The sequence below is a fragment of the Sorex fumeus genome, unplaced genomic scaffold, assembly GCF_029834395.1.
Source record: "Sorex fumeus unplaced genomic scaffold, SorFum_2.1 ptg000037l, whole genome shotgun sequence".
Classification (NCBI taxonomy): domain Eukaryota; kingdom Metazoa; phylum Chordata; class Mammalia; order Eulipotyphla; family Soricidae; genus Sorex; species Sorex fumeus.
In genome coordinates this window covers 75,048,440-75,063,298 of record NW_026606094.1, presented here as the reverse complement: position 1 = coordinate 75,063,298, position 14,859 = coordinate 75,048,440, and the positions used below count along the sequence as shown (strand labels likewise).

The window sequence follows — 14,859 nt, the reverse complement described above, 5'->3', positions numbered from 1 at the left end:
TAGTTTGGCTATTGTAAATAACATTGTAGTGAACATGGTGATGCATGGACAGGACGGCAGACACTGAACGACCTCAGCAGCTATAATGACAATAGCTCCTTGGACTTTGTACAGTCAAATGTGGTTACCCAGGATGGGGATGAGGAAGAGTCTAACCAGAAGTGACCCCAGGACAGTGGTTGGGGGGTCTTGGGCATGTTGGTTGTGGTAGAGGAGGAGCAGCTATGTTACAATATGCACAAACATAAACATTCCCCTAACCATGTTACCATGTTACCTCAATGATAATATATCCATGAAATGGCATAACTAATTCCAGACAATATCAAAGTATGGCAGTACTACTGACTGTACAGTTCCAGGCTGGCCACCCACATTTTCCACCTGGTGCTCTTGTGTTGTGGGTCTTAGGAAACCTCCCCTGCTCCAGTAGGAACTGAGAGCTGCAAATGCTGAGGGAAGAATTTGCCCAGGAAATGGAACTGATATGGCTCGAAAGCAACAAAATGACTCACATTCCCGCTGGGGTGAAGTAACAATAAAAACGATCAGCTCCAAGGATGTTAGCACCACAGTGCTAACAGACACAATTTCCACAATTTGGCATCAAAACAAAAACCTGATTAAAAATTGAGCTTTTAATGAGAATTGACCACAGTTGATTAAGAACATGGGCTGAGCATGTTCTTTGTTTGGATTTTGACAACAAAGACCCACCCTCCTTGAAAAGACTCCTTTGGAGGGTTCCTCCACATACCAAGTTTAGGAAACTGATTCCCCACAGTCCCCTGCCCCCTGAGGGTGCTGAACAACTGGATTATGAATCTCTGGGGAAGATCTGGGTGTTGGTATTTCTAATAGTTCCCATACAATTTCTTAGGTAGAGTCTTTAGTGGGAACCATTCTTTGTTCTGGTATCTTCGCAATGGGGCAGTTCATTCTAGTTACCAGACATGAGTCTGAGAAAGAAATGTTTCATTATTAACTGATCTAGGGAATGGATATCAATCTTTCTATAGCAGCAACTTTCTGTATTGATGTAATCACACTAACTAACTGTCTACATGATCTCACTTTATCTTTACTTTATGATATGGTGCCATCTCAATACACTATTTTACAGATGAGAAAGGGTGCCTTGGGGACACTAAGTAACCCAAATTAGGTGGCCCAAATCTTCTAATTACAAGTGGGAGAACCACAATTTAACTTCCTTCTGCCAGAATCCAGAGCCCATGTTCTTAATCAACTGTGGTCAATTATCAAAATAAGTCTGCGGATGAAAAGGCAGCCTCAGTACATATTTTAAAAATAGAGGTCGAGAGATGCCAGATAACTACTCAAGACCATAGAATCAAGAGAACTTAAAAACAAGGAACAGGAACATCTCATGAGAGCTCAGTTTTACAACTAAAAAATGAAAAATTCTTAAAGTAGTAATAAGCCACTCATAAGAGAGCAGACATTCTGACTCTGGTTGGACATGGGCAAGAACTGCACAATTTTACATTGTTACAAGAAGAGTTCGCATTTGGTTTAGATGCATGATCATGATAGCACTCACACTCAGATTTATTGAACCCCAACAAGGGTTAGGCACATCCAAACTGGAATCAAGGAGATGTGTAACGAAAATAACTACAGTAACAAAGAAGAGTTGTGTTGGAGCCAAAAAAAAGAGTTAAAGACTTGGCTAGGTCCTAAACCTCATATTTTAAGAGAAAAATAATTATAGAATATTAAGGGGAAAATATAAAATGTTAATATGAAAATTTTCCATGCTATTTTCTGCTTCTAACAAAATGAAATATGATCCCTAGGAAATATAATACCAGCTTTTTATCCTAGATACATAAATATGACTCCAATGAATGGTACGAACGAGCGCTCTGCCTCAGCTGCCCGCAGTAGATGGTCACGCATCATACTCACATACTCAGGGTAGCCACATCTTCATTCACTTGGAACGGATGGAAAAATTTTCTCAATTAACAGGATTTATTATGATGGAAACTTGCATGGCTATATATCTTGGCTGCCGTTATTATAAAGGACTATAAGGAAAGATTTATAGCAGACATTTGTATAGAAACTGTCAGGTAGAAGCAGGAAGTCACTGTGTCTGCTGGTGAGGCCAGCTGATTGTGTGCGATCTCCTGCTCTTGGAATGGCCACTGGGAGGAGAACTGCAACTTCGTCATTCTCCAACAGTGAACCCTGCTCAGGAAGGGGGGTTTTCCAGTAGTGTTGAGCCATAATTTTAAGGTGCAATTCCACATGAAAGACTAAGAACCACATAGGTGGGAAGGTGTGTGGACTTCAAGCAAGAACTAGAAGTTGGAATAGGGAAGAATAAGCAGGAGCAATTGCATCTGGTTTAGGTACAGGACTTTTTTTTTTCTCCTGCAGTTTATAGTGTGCTCCTGAATTATTACGTGTATGTGTCTGAACAATATCAGTAGGCAGAAATAAAAGAGGTTTCCCTACACAAAAGTCTATAGATCATTCCTGGAACTCGGCAGGTTTTTTTTTCCCCCCTTAAGTGTTTGATTCCTTGCCACTAATGCTTTTCCAGACTCCAAGGTATTAATGAGATAGAGCCTTTGATTGGTTGGTGCGGAGAAAGACTGGGGAAAGACCACCCTTGTTTTCAGTGGCAGGTATCCAAAAAAATTAGCTTAGGAAACTGTTACAAGATTGGGCTCCCTTCAACTTTTACCAAAGATCCCCACACTTGGGCCACCCGCTGGGTCCAGTATAAGCGAACACAATTGGTGAAGCTGAGTGCCCTGTCAAGCTCCTCCAAGGATATCAACCCATAATCTATGAAAATATAAAGCCTTGTCCAAGTTTTGACTAAGTGAATCGCCAAAATCCACAAGTTTCCCTGGCTCCAAGTTCTGGGCAGTGATAAATATTTTCAGCTTAATAATGTGCTGACTGATTACCACACTTTAATCTAAATGCCTTAAGAGGGCTCTACATTTGAGTTCTAGTTCTAATATTCTACAATGACAGGACTAAAACTCTCAACCAAAACCACATCCTTCTTATTGTGTTTGTTTAGGACCATCAATTTGTCAGTACTCTACTTTGTGGCTTCTTCATTTAATATTTCCTTGCTATGAATACATACATTTAAAACTAATGTTATGGCAGATTGACGAGTAGGAATCCTTTTTAAACACACAGACATAATTATACATAAAAATATATTATCAAAATTTATGTGATTCATATATTTATATGTGTATATAATATTACAATCAACTGGTTGATCTTTTATGAGTAGTGATGACACACTTCACTTAGCATATTTAAAATGTTAATTTTTGTCTGTACAAAAAAGACACTGGATCATGCCACACCTTTCCTTCCCTTTTTTTTCCCCAGTGGTTGGGGAGCAAAACCAGGTCTTGTGCATGCAAAGACTGTGCTTTGCAGCTGAGCCAAACTTCAGCCTCTACTACACATTTTAACAGAGGAAGACATTATTGTTTTTATTATAAGAACAATAATAAAAGTTGTGTGCTAAGAACACAACTATCAGTTTTATACAAATAGGTAACAATGAAGGTTATCTATTCCCTACCCAACACTGAGTAAAGCAAAAATTTCAGGTGGTTTTTTCACATCTTGTAGTTTCCTTAGAAGATCACAATGAAAGTAGTAATGAAGGTATATTACTGTTTGAACATCACACTGAAGCACAATACCTTCACTGTGACAGAAGGGACGAGGTCAGGTCCTGCATCAGCATCAGTAGCCTGCAGCAAACAGAGGAGGAGAAAAAGGATGGGTTCAGCACTACATACCTACTAGCACAATATACACTCTCTTCCACCTTTAGAGAGACTGTTAAGAGTCATCGAAAATAACAGCAAGAATCAGGAAACTGTGTGAACATCTTCATCTGCAAGGTCATGAGCTTATATTCAAAACCCTACGTCCCTCTCACCCCAAAGTAGAAAAATCCCACTTCATTGCCACATTTCCTTAAGTGTTGAAACTCATTCTATTAATTCATTCTTTACATATAGAAGAGCTTCTTATATAAGAAGCCAAATAAACATTATTTTAGGTACTGGTATTTTCTATTTCCTAAAGGTGTATTTTATTCTGATTAGTAATACGTATCAAGGACATATACCTTCACAACTATATAAAGTGACACACTTAGAGAATAAAATAAAACTGAATATACACTCACATACACACTCAGTAACGTTGGGTATCAGTCTGGTTACCTCGTCCTTATCTCTTAAGGAATTCCAAATATGAGAATAAACATTTCCTTGTAATTTATACCTTATTTTTAGACTGGTAAAATAAGAGGGAACGTGCTCATACTATAAGAGAATATGGCAAAAGGTTAACATATTTTCAAATAATACCCATATGAGTTCTTGGTATTATTTGATACTAAAATAATTAAGATAATAGAATCTCTATCAAACCAATGAATAGACCCACTGAGCTTTTAAGTTAATCAATTAGACATTTTTACTAAGAAAACTAAGCCACTTCTAAGCAATGGGAGACACTATGATGTAATGAGTATCAACGTAATTAAAAATTGAAAAGTTCATTTTCTATATATGGCCATATGGAACCATATAAGAACTCTGAGCCAATTTCCCAAACAAGAAGAGTCTTAATGACGGTCTCTTCTGTATTTTGATATTTCTGGATGATTTTTTATAATAATGCATAAAAACAAATTACTAATCCAGAGTTCTTGGATTCTACCTAAATGCCTAATTACCTAATTTTACCTAAATGCCAAGGAATGTGTTGTTTACATTTTGCTGTCTGCAAATCTAGAAGAGAAACCAATATCTCCTGTCCCCTGCTCTTTTCAATTCATGTCTAAACACCAAGTTACTACAAGGATAGCAATATTTTGGGACCATAAAATTATAACCAGAGAGAAACAGCTATACAAAGAAACTATCACACCACAACTACATAAATTGGTGAGCTAACAATTTCCAATGGAAAGAATATGATATTCTCAATAATTTCTTAACAAGGAAAATTAATAAGAGATGGAAAATGAAGCTGAAGAGACACCTAGCTAAACTGAAACAGCACTCTGCTAACCAATAAGGAGGTATATGTTACAAAATGGCGCTATTACATAAGGCCTTTTCCTAAAAAGATCAAAAGTGCTAAAGGACAGAAAGGGAATTCCTCACTCCAAAGAGCCTATATTTAAGAGAACCTAGAAGAAATTATGTAAGTTTCCCAAAGGGAAAAAGAGAATCATTTCCAAGGAAAGAAAATGTGTGTACATTTGTCAGCTAACTAAGCAGAAATGTTCCATTCAAACTATACCCCTTCAGGTAGAGTGAGAAATGGTGTGTGCTGTATGCCCAAAGTTTAAAACAGTCCCTCTACTATGTGATTCAGCTGATGAATGTTTCTTTCATATGTAGTTCTTTTTTTTTTTTGGTATACCTAACTTACTATCCTATGGCAATCTTATACTATGATTTTTATCACAACTTGGATGGATTCACTCTTTTTACTGAGATTAATCTTGAAAACTTATTACAACTAATAATTATCTTAAGCTTGAATACCTAAATATAAAGGCATTTTTGAGGCAAAATTATATAGCATGAATTACAAATACAGTAAATTCATTGAATTTATTCTCTGAAATTGATCAACTTTTGCCACAAACACAGATAAACTTCACTGACTTTGCCCAAACTGAAGAAAGCAGAACAAATCAGTAATAATCTGACAAGTACACACAGTAGAGTAAACAAAGATGCAACAGTGATCTGACCAAGGACAACCCTTCTTTGATCCTTGTTATTTCTCAACTTTACTCTTTCATTCATAAGCCAACTATATATACTGAAATGTCGTTAGGTGACAGACACTAAGGATATGGCAGTGAATAGCAACGACAGTAATAAATAGTAGGTTATAATTATGACAAAGATGAAAGGACTAAAATATAACTTTAGTAGGATGATAATGGCTAATTATCCTAACAAGTCAAAAAATTTCCATTTAAGAAGAAATTTGAGACTAATAAAACTTGCTGGCCCTAGTCATACAGATAAAAACAAGGATAAAGATTCCTGATGCAAGGGCCAAGGTACTTGCTATGTATGCAGCCAATATATGTGTCACCATATATGTGTCACCAGGAGTAGTCCCTGAGTGTAGAGACAACAGTATGCCCAGAGCAATGCCGGGGTGACCTCAAAACTAAACAATACAAAAATTCCTGGGTATGGAGCAATAGCACTGCGGGTAGGGCGTTTGCCTTGCACGCAGCTGACCCGAGTTCAATTCCCAGCATCCCATATGGTACCCCGAGCACCGCCAGGAGTGATTTCTGAGTACAAAGCCAGGAGTAACCCCTGAGCACCACCAGGTGTGACCCAAAAAGCAAAAAAATAAAAATACAGAAATTCCTGATCAATGGTCTACTTTAAAAACAAGCCCTACCTCGCCAGAATGTACTTAAAATTACAAACATTATCTTATGAAATATTATCTATAAAAAGTCAGAATGGGGTTGGTGCAATAGTACAGCAGGTAAGATATCTGCCTTGCACACAGCCAAGCTGGGTTCGATCCTCAGCACCCCATATGGTCTCCCAAGCCCACCAGGAGTGATCACTGAGCACAGAGCCAGGAGTAAGCCCTGCCAGGTTTGGCCCAAACTCACCTCTATTCCCTAAAAAGTCATCATTATCCATCTGGATTAGAATTCACTCAGGGCTAGAGCGATAGCACAGCGGTAGGGCGTTCGCCTTACAAGCGGCCAACATGGCCGACCCGAGTTCGATTCCTCCGCCCCTCTTGGAGAGCCTGGCAAGCTACCGAGAGTATCTCGCCCGCACGGCAGAGCCTGGCAAGCTCCCCGTGATGTATTCGATATGCCAAACACAGTAACAACAAAGTCTCCAATGGAGACGTTACTGGGCCCACTCGAGTAAATCGACGATCAACGGGAGGGCCTTTACCTTACCTTACCTTACCAGTACTCCACCATTCAGATTTGGCTTTCTTTTGTTCTTTAATGCTATGAGGATGGATGCTGGCACTGTGGTGATGTAACACTGAACCCCCAAAGCATGAAAACATTGCACTATTGCAAACTGAAGCTATGTCAACATGATAAAGGCTTAACACAAAACTGCACCATAAGAAAGACAGAGAAAGATTCAGGACAAGAGCAAAACCCCTTTCTGGTCTCCTCTCTTCCCACGCCTCCTTTCAAAGATAGAGAAATTCCTTTCTGCCTCTAGGGCTAGAAGCATTTTTTTCTAGAAAGGAAGAGGGCCTAAAATTTGTTATTCTTAGAGGTGCAGAACTTAAACTAATTTTGACCCTATAAATAAGTGCCCACCACTATGATAAGCCCTTTGAAAATCCATGAATGCACCTACAGGCACTGAATCACAATTAGGAGAAACCACGGCAGACACTTTCAAGTCATCTTCCCTCTCAGTCATGGGCCAAACACCTGTAAAGTTACAAAAAAAAAAAAGAAAAATTAGTCTTAAATTCAATCCTGCCATAACATTGTAAGAAATATAAGGATTTTTTTTTCAAACAATATACAGTATTGCAGTTCTGAAGCTTGATGCACTTCTTTGCTTTTACAGTAACATAAAGAAAAATTCTCTCTTCCAAGTAGTAGCTGAGAAGTAACCTACTGACACACCAGTGCCAGTAATTTCCCTTCCCTTTCCAATCAGGATAATCGGTTTGAAGGTAAGTTGGTTATGACTATCACATTATAAAATGGACACATCCTGGGATGTAGCAATTCTATTACTAAACATTTAAACATAAGAGATGAAGTTCTCTGCTACTGAGAGAAAGAAGAAAGGGGGCAGGGGAAGAGAGAAAAACAGAGCTGAACAGAACAGTGAGCAAGGAAACCTGAATTTTCATATTTATATCAGCAGGAAAAATGCTTAACTAAATAATGCTCTATCCATACTGCACAATAGTCCAGACTTATAAATTATGCACTTTCCATTTTTGTACACAATAGGGAAAAAAAAAACCTCTAAGATTTTCCTATTATTAAGAAAAATCAGAACGCAGTATTAGATATCTAATATGTATGTACAGGCATTAAAACCGATTCTAAAAATATGAAAATATCTGTGAAGAACACACACAAAGCCCCTTGATAAAAGGTTGCCTAAAGTTAAATACTAAGACTTGGAGTTGACACTTTCAGTAGTTTCAATTCTCTTCAACACAGACACATTATCTTAACACGGCAACACTCCACAATGTAAGCAACACTTCCGTTGTGTTGTAAGGTATGAGCAGAAGGGCAGGCACGTGTGAACGGGGAGCGTTCTCTCTCTCTCTCTCTCTCTCTCTCTCTCTCTCTCTCTCTCTCTCTCTCTCTCTCTCTCTGTGTCTCTCTCTGTCTCTGTCTGTCTCTCGGTCTCTCTCTCTCTCTCTCGCTCTTTCCTCTCTCTCCGCATACGTACACAAGCACAAGTGGCAGAGGGTCGGCCGCCCACCCACGCCCACTCTTCCCTCTGCCTTCTTGATCCCAGAGCCCTCATTCTGATGCAGCATTCACCTTCACCGGAAAAATCCCCTCTCCTGGGCCCCAGAGTGAAATCCAATCCTGGTGACCCCAGCCCTCCTGCCATCTGTTATTTTAGGCATAAAAGCAGAAGGTCAATCCTGGCTGTCCAAAGGTAAAGAGGTTGGGAGTGAGGCAAATGCTTCTGGGAAAAAAACAATCACCCCAATAAGAGGGAGACAGGAAGTCATGTCTCATCCCTAAATTCCCCTTACCCACAAGGCCTGTGACCCTGAGAAACCTCCCCCACACTGGTGATGGCTGGCTCGAATTTGGGAAGAACTGCGGCAACGGTGTCACCAAAATTAGCTGCCTCCCAAACGAGTAAGGGCCGCCAGCTAGCCACAGACATCTCCACCATGCTCACTCTTTGGAACAGAAACTTCTACGAGTCACTAAGCTGAACGTCCAAAACGGCTGCTCCAGATCCATTCTCCAGTTCTTCGTGAAGAGATGTCTGACTTGTATCCTAAGCAGGAAAGTGCTTGGCTGAAACACTCCATTTTCCCCGTCTCTTCTGCAGCGTTGAGAGGCCTCTGAGATGTGTGTGAGCAGACGCTGCTCGGGGTGTGGCTTCCAGGAAAGAGTCCAGAGGGGCTGACTCAGCTGCAGCTGTGAGGACAGGGTTCCAGAAGCCTCCTGGACCAAGAGATGATTCCTGGGAGAGAAGGAACTAGGGTCCCTGGTGACAGTGGAATTGCCAAACCAACCCCGAATTGCCCATTGCTGGTTTTTTCTTTCATGGGAAAGAAACAAAATTCAATGTTGCTTAAATTGCTTTATTGGGGTGTTCATCACTGAGACTTACTTAAGTTAGTTTTGTTTTGTGAGTCATACAAAATTCTAAACAATACCTCTTGCAATAAGGGCACCAAGTACAGGTTTCCATTACTAAGTCACAAGAGGTGATTTATTTATCTTAAGCATATTTAAAATAGGAAGCAGAATGATTGTTTTGTTTGAGTTGGGGGTCACATCTGGTGGTGCTCAGCAATCACTCCTGACAAAGTCAGGGGACCAATGGGGGCCAGGGATGGAACCCGGGTTGACTGCGTGCAAGGCAAGTGTACTATCCACAGGACTATTGCTCCAGTCCCAGAGTTATTTTTTTTAATTTCTGTTTTTTCTTTAATTAAGGAATTGTGACTTACAGAGTTGTTCATGACACCACTTCAAACATACAAAATTCCAACACCAACCCCACCAGCAGTGTCAACTCCCCTCCACCAGTATCCATAGGTTCCTTCATCACCCCCCACCTGGCTCCTTGACTAGTTTCTTTGTCTGGGGGTGACACCAGGCTGTGTTCAGGGCTCATTCCTGGCACTGACTGTGCTTGGGGGACCTATGGGGAGCTGGGGATGGAACCCGAGTCAGCTGTGGAAAAGTCCAGTGGCCTACCCACTGTACTATGACTCTGGCCCCAGTCCAGCACACTTTTTTAAAAAAAAATTAATTGCGTATATTTCCAGATAATTCTACTTTACATGCTTTTTTAAAAAAAAATTGAAATTGAATCACAGCAATATATACACAGTTACAAAGTTGTTCACCATTGGGTTTCATTCATTTCAACACACTTCCCTTCACCCGTGTACATTTCCTACCACCAGTGTTCCCAGTTTTTTCCTGCCACTGCCACCCTCATAGCCTGCCTCTGTGGCCGACACTTTTCTTCTTCCTCTCTCTCTCTCTCCTCTCTTCCCTTCTGGGCACTGAGGTTCATAATGAAAGAATAACATGTTTATCTCTTTACCCCCTTTCAGCACTCAGTTCTTGTTCAGAGCAGTAATTTACAGCTATCACTGGTTTTTTGTTTTGTTTTGTTTTTGTTTTTTGGGTCACACCCAAAGATGCACAGGGGTTACTCCTGGCTCATGTACTCAGGAATTACTCCTGGCCGTGCTCAAGAGACCATATGGGATGCTGGGAATCGAACCCGGGTCGGGCTGCGTGCAACACAAACCCCTACCCACTGTGCTATCACTCCAGCCTCTCCAGCTATCACTGTGTTTGTGGACTTCTTTAGCCTTGCTGTTTCCCCCACTCTCCTGGCCTGTTTTTCTACTGTCCTTGGGTATTAGTCTCCTACGGTTTTTTTTTTTACTTTTTGGGTCACATCTGGTGATGCACCAAGGTTACTCCTGGCTCTACACTCAGGAATTACCCCTGGCGGTGCTCAGGGGACCATATGGGATGCCAGGAATTAAACCCGGGTGGCCGCATGCAAGGCAAACACCCTATCCACTGTGCTATTGCTCCAGCCCCCGTTGTTGTTTTTATATGCCATAAATAAGTGCAATCATTCTATGTCTGTCCCTCTCCTTCTCACTTCATGCCCATTTTTAAGATCGCTTGTTGTAGGTTGAATCTCATGTTTTCAGTGTTGCTGGAGCTGTGGCTAAGATGCTGACACAGAGCACACAGCTAGACCACAGCTCCCCCTGGGTTTCTTTCCTTTCCTGTTCTCATTTCAGCACTCTAGGTCCAGGCCATTCTAGGTACTCCCCTCTTCGACACCTTGCATTCCCTCATCCTAATTATTCTATATATCGCAGATAAGGGAGATAATCCAGTATTTGACCTCCTCTGACTTACTTCACTTAACATTGATGACCTCTGGAATGCCTTTGAAGCATCCCTACCTCGATGTTTTCTCTGTCTTCCTAAGGATACAGCCTGTGGAAATGTGAGCCCACATTATACCCATTCCTTGATGCCCACCACAGGGAGTGAGCGTGACCAACTGTTTAAATCACAGGAGACCCAATACGGTAAGTGCCCACAGACAAGACGCTGTTCACTGCTGGGAATAGGATTCACACTAGGCGGGATTCACACTAATGAGCTGGATATGAAAAGCTTCAAAATCCATGAACCATAATCCATGAACCATACAGAAATTATTACTATAATTTCATGCTTCCATCAAACATTCCTCATATAACTTACACACATAAAATCAGCTTCAAAAACACTTTTATTACAGTAGATAATATACACCATGTGTACAACAAAATGTACTTTTAAACTGCCTTTAAATATTGCTGCAACTCTTTCTTTGAAGAAACAAGTTTTTTAAAAAGCCTTTAGTACTGACCATAACCCACAAGACTGAACATTTTTTAACTTAAGCCACTACGCTAAAAGAAGTGGCACTTAAATCAATAATAAGGTCACCAAAAGGTTCGGTTTCATGCACTGCTGTGATAAAAATGAGTTAGTGCTTTTCTGTAATTATAGATATTTTAGCAAACAGACATACCACCACTTTATAGGGGCATAGAATACTATTTTTTATATCTCAGAAAAAAATATTTTTAAAGTCTTTTTTGAAGTTTCCCTCTGTTTCTTTTTTAGGAATCAAACTAAGTGAGAGTGGCACAAGAGAGGCAGGGAGTGTCAAATATTAACTTCAATTCAAGGTTATGCAAATAATGAACTTTGCACTGAAAGCTCTGGGCACATCTCTAGCCTAATTAGTAGTTATTTCAAAATACACAGAAGATGAAGGTAGTGACAAGTAAAACAGCCTAACCCTTCTCACCCAAGCCATCAATGTGGGCACCGAAAAATAATTTTTAGCTGTAAGGAATTTTTCTGAGAAATGTTATACACAATTAAGCATTAATCAAAATAGAATGAACACACTGTTTATGGAAAGGGCAAAATCTCCAGTTTAAAATTTGGAGTCAAAGTCACATTAAATTTTGAACAAGCACTGGGAACTCCATGCTTTATACAAATGTCACTCTTCCCCAATTACACTTTGAAATGATAGGATGAGCATTATAATTCCATTACTACCAAAAACATCGGTATTGGAAGTAGGAAAGACTGCATGTTGCAATGAGACACATCCCATTTCAACCTTTCTCTGTTTTGGTATGGTCATGCTAACAATGAGTATGTCCTTAAGTAACTGAGGCACTTAACAGACCTAAGGTTCATTGGTCTACTGTCAAAACTTTCTAAGAGAATGTATGAAAGCAAGAATAAAAGTTTTAGTTTCAAGTCAGAGCAACAGTACAGCAGATCAGGCATTTGCCTTTAATGCAGCTGGCCCCGGTTCGATCCCTAGTATCCCATAATGGTCGGCTGGCCCAGGTTCGATCCCTAGCATCTCATATGGTCCCCCATGTCCATCATTATTGGTCCCTAAGCACAGAGGTAACACATTAAGCACTGCTGGTGTACCCCGCAAAAATTAACAAAAGACAAATTTAGTTTAGCATTAGTTTAAAATATAGTATTTAAATTTCCCTGAATCTGTCTTAGTAATAGGATCAAAAATACCTAAGTCTAGTAAAGTGATTGAAACAGAATTTAGATTGGCTCTGCTGTTTTGGTTGGCATTTGATACTCTGGTTCTTTCATTATCCCTACTTGTTTTAACATTTCTTTTATGTGAAAATAGGACATATTTTTTCTCATTAAAAGAAATACTTTTACCTGACCCCAAAAAAGGAACTTGAAGTAATGCCTTTCACATGCCCAACTCAAACTGCAGGTTTGGTGTTTTGTTTCTCATTTTAATTTATAATAAAGTCATACACGTAGGAATCCCAAAGTAAGATAATATTGAGTTATTCAAAATTTAGTAACTGAAAATATCATCAGTACCCTGAGTCCTCAGAAGTCAGCATGCCATGGGCTACACTCCATTTTAACGGGTAATTAACTAAAAATATAAATTATATTACTAAGCTGCAAATGACTACATTTTTAGTAACAAAATGGTAACTCATGTAATATTAGGGTTTCTTTTCAAAGAAGAAACTAAATTTCTCAAGGACATCAGAAGCTAATAAATGACCACTTCAAATGAAAATGCTCTTTTCAAGGCCTCAGAAGCACTTATTCCATTTGTAGTTTAAAAGGGAAAAAATGATAGAACAGTCTTTGAAACTCATTAACAGAAACACTAGCTTAAATTGGACTTAAGTTTTCAGAGGCTATGAAACAAATTAAGGATAAAGACTTTGTGTGCTGAAGAGCAACACTATTTTTAATATATAATATTTATTATGCTTGGAGGAAGAGAAAATTAACTATTATATACACAATGCTATGCATAAAGTTAAGCTTCACATTGCATGTTAAGATCAAAAAATAAAAAGTGCCCAGTGAGATACCTTGTGATCTGTTAACATCTTTGATGATTTTCTGAAGTTCTTTCAACTCTACATCCAGTTCATCGTAGTTCAGTTCTCTAGCTTCAACCTTGGGAGCCTGGAACAGAGAAGGATCTGTCCCCAGGTAGGAACACTGCAAGTGACCATCGTCGCTCAGAGTGACTATCACTCCCTTTAAATCACTACAATGAGAGAATTAAAACAAAAAGATAATGAAAATTTTCAGTGCATTTAATCATGACTATCTATTTTTTGTTATTTATTTGGCTTAAACATACCATTAGGAAAATAACTATATATCTATTGCTAAACTCTTACATCAAAGAGTCATTTCAAGGATTTTGAACATGATTTATATTTACAGAGATGTACTCTCACTGGAATAATTCATTACAGAGAAAAAAACAATTATTTTAATAACTGTCACATTTTGGGATTTAACTAAGCAGCAAATCCTGCTCTAAGGGCTTTTCAAAGACAGATCATTTAATCCTCATGCAGCAACCATTTGATGGCGCTTGGGGGACTACTTGGGGTGCCAGAAATGGAACCCGTGCAAGGCAAGCACTATCCCCTTTATACTGTACTCTCTCTCCAGCCCCACCTGACATGGCAAATTCTCACTGATCACCTGGACAGCATTTGTGGAGGTACAATGGCTCAGGAGACTGGCTGCTGGTTGGTGGAAAACCAAAATGAGGAATAGGAACAAAGAGGAAAACTCAAGAGAACGGGGAAGAAAGCTATCTTTTCTAGGCCTTGAGAAGAAAGATGCTTCCTGCTCTTCCCTCCTACTTTTCTCTATTTTTGGGACTCACCTGCCCTCCCATGCCTCACCTCCTTCATACACCCTGTGCTCAAGCAGGTCTCTCTGTGCTCTCTCTTCGACAAACTGTCCCCACTTCTCATCTTCCTCCTCATCCTGAATGATCTGAGTTTCCTCTCCATACTGTCTTTCCCTGTCCACACTCTGAGGCTGCCTTATATCTGCTCTACTCTAGAAACGTGCCATAGGACATATGGTTTTATACATGCAGTGACTGTCAATGATATGCATTTAAAATGTATACTGCTGCTGTGTTATTTCAATTTTGAGAATAAAAATTTTGAAAATTAAAATCCAAAGGGTGAAGAGAT

At 39.6% G+C, this 14,859-nt stretch overlaps 1 protein-coding gene across 1 annotated transcript in view; it reads right to left on the bottom strand.

The window, feature by feature from the left end:
- Positions 1-14,859, bottom strand: part of BBS9 (Bardet-Biedl syndrome 9) — a 567,629-nt gene that overhangs the window by 301,831 nt on the left and 250,939 nt on the right. Inside the window, exons 10-12 of the mRNA XM_056118050.1 lie at positions 13,723-13,904; positions 7,419-7,495; positions 3,717-3,767 (exon numbers count right to left, since the gene is read on the bottom strand). Of these exons, the coding sequence (XP_055974025.1) occupies positions 3,717-3,767; positions 7,419-7,495; positions 13,723-13,904 (310 nt within the window). The remainder of the gene's footprint in view (positions 1-3,716; positions 3,768-7,418; positions 7,496-13,722; positions 13,905-14,859) is intronic.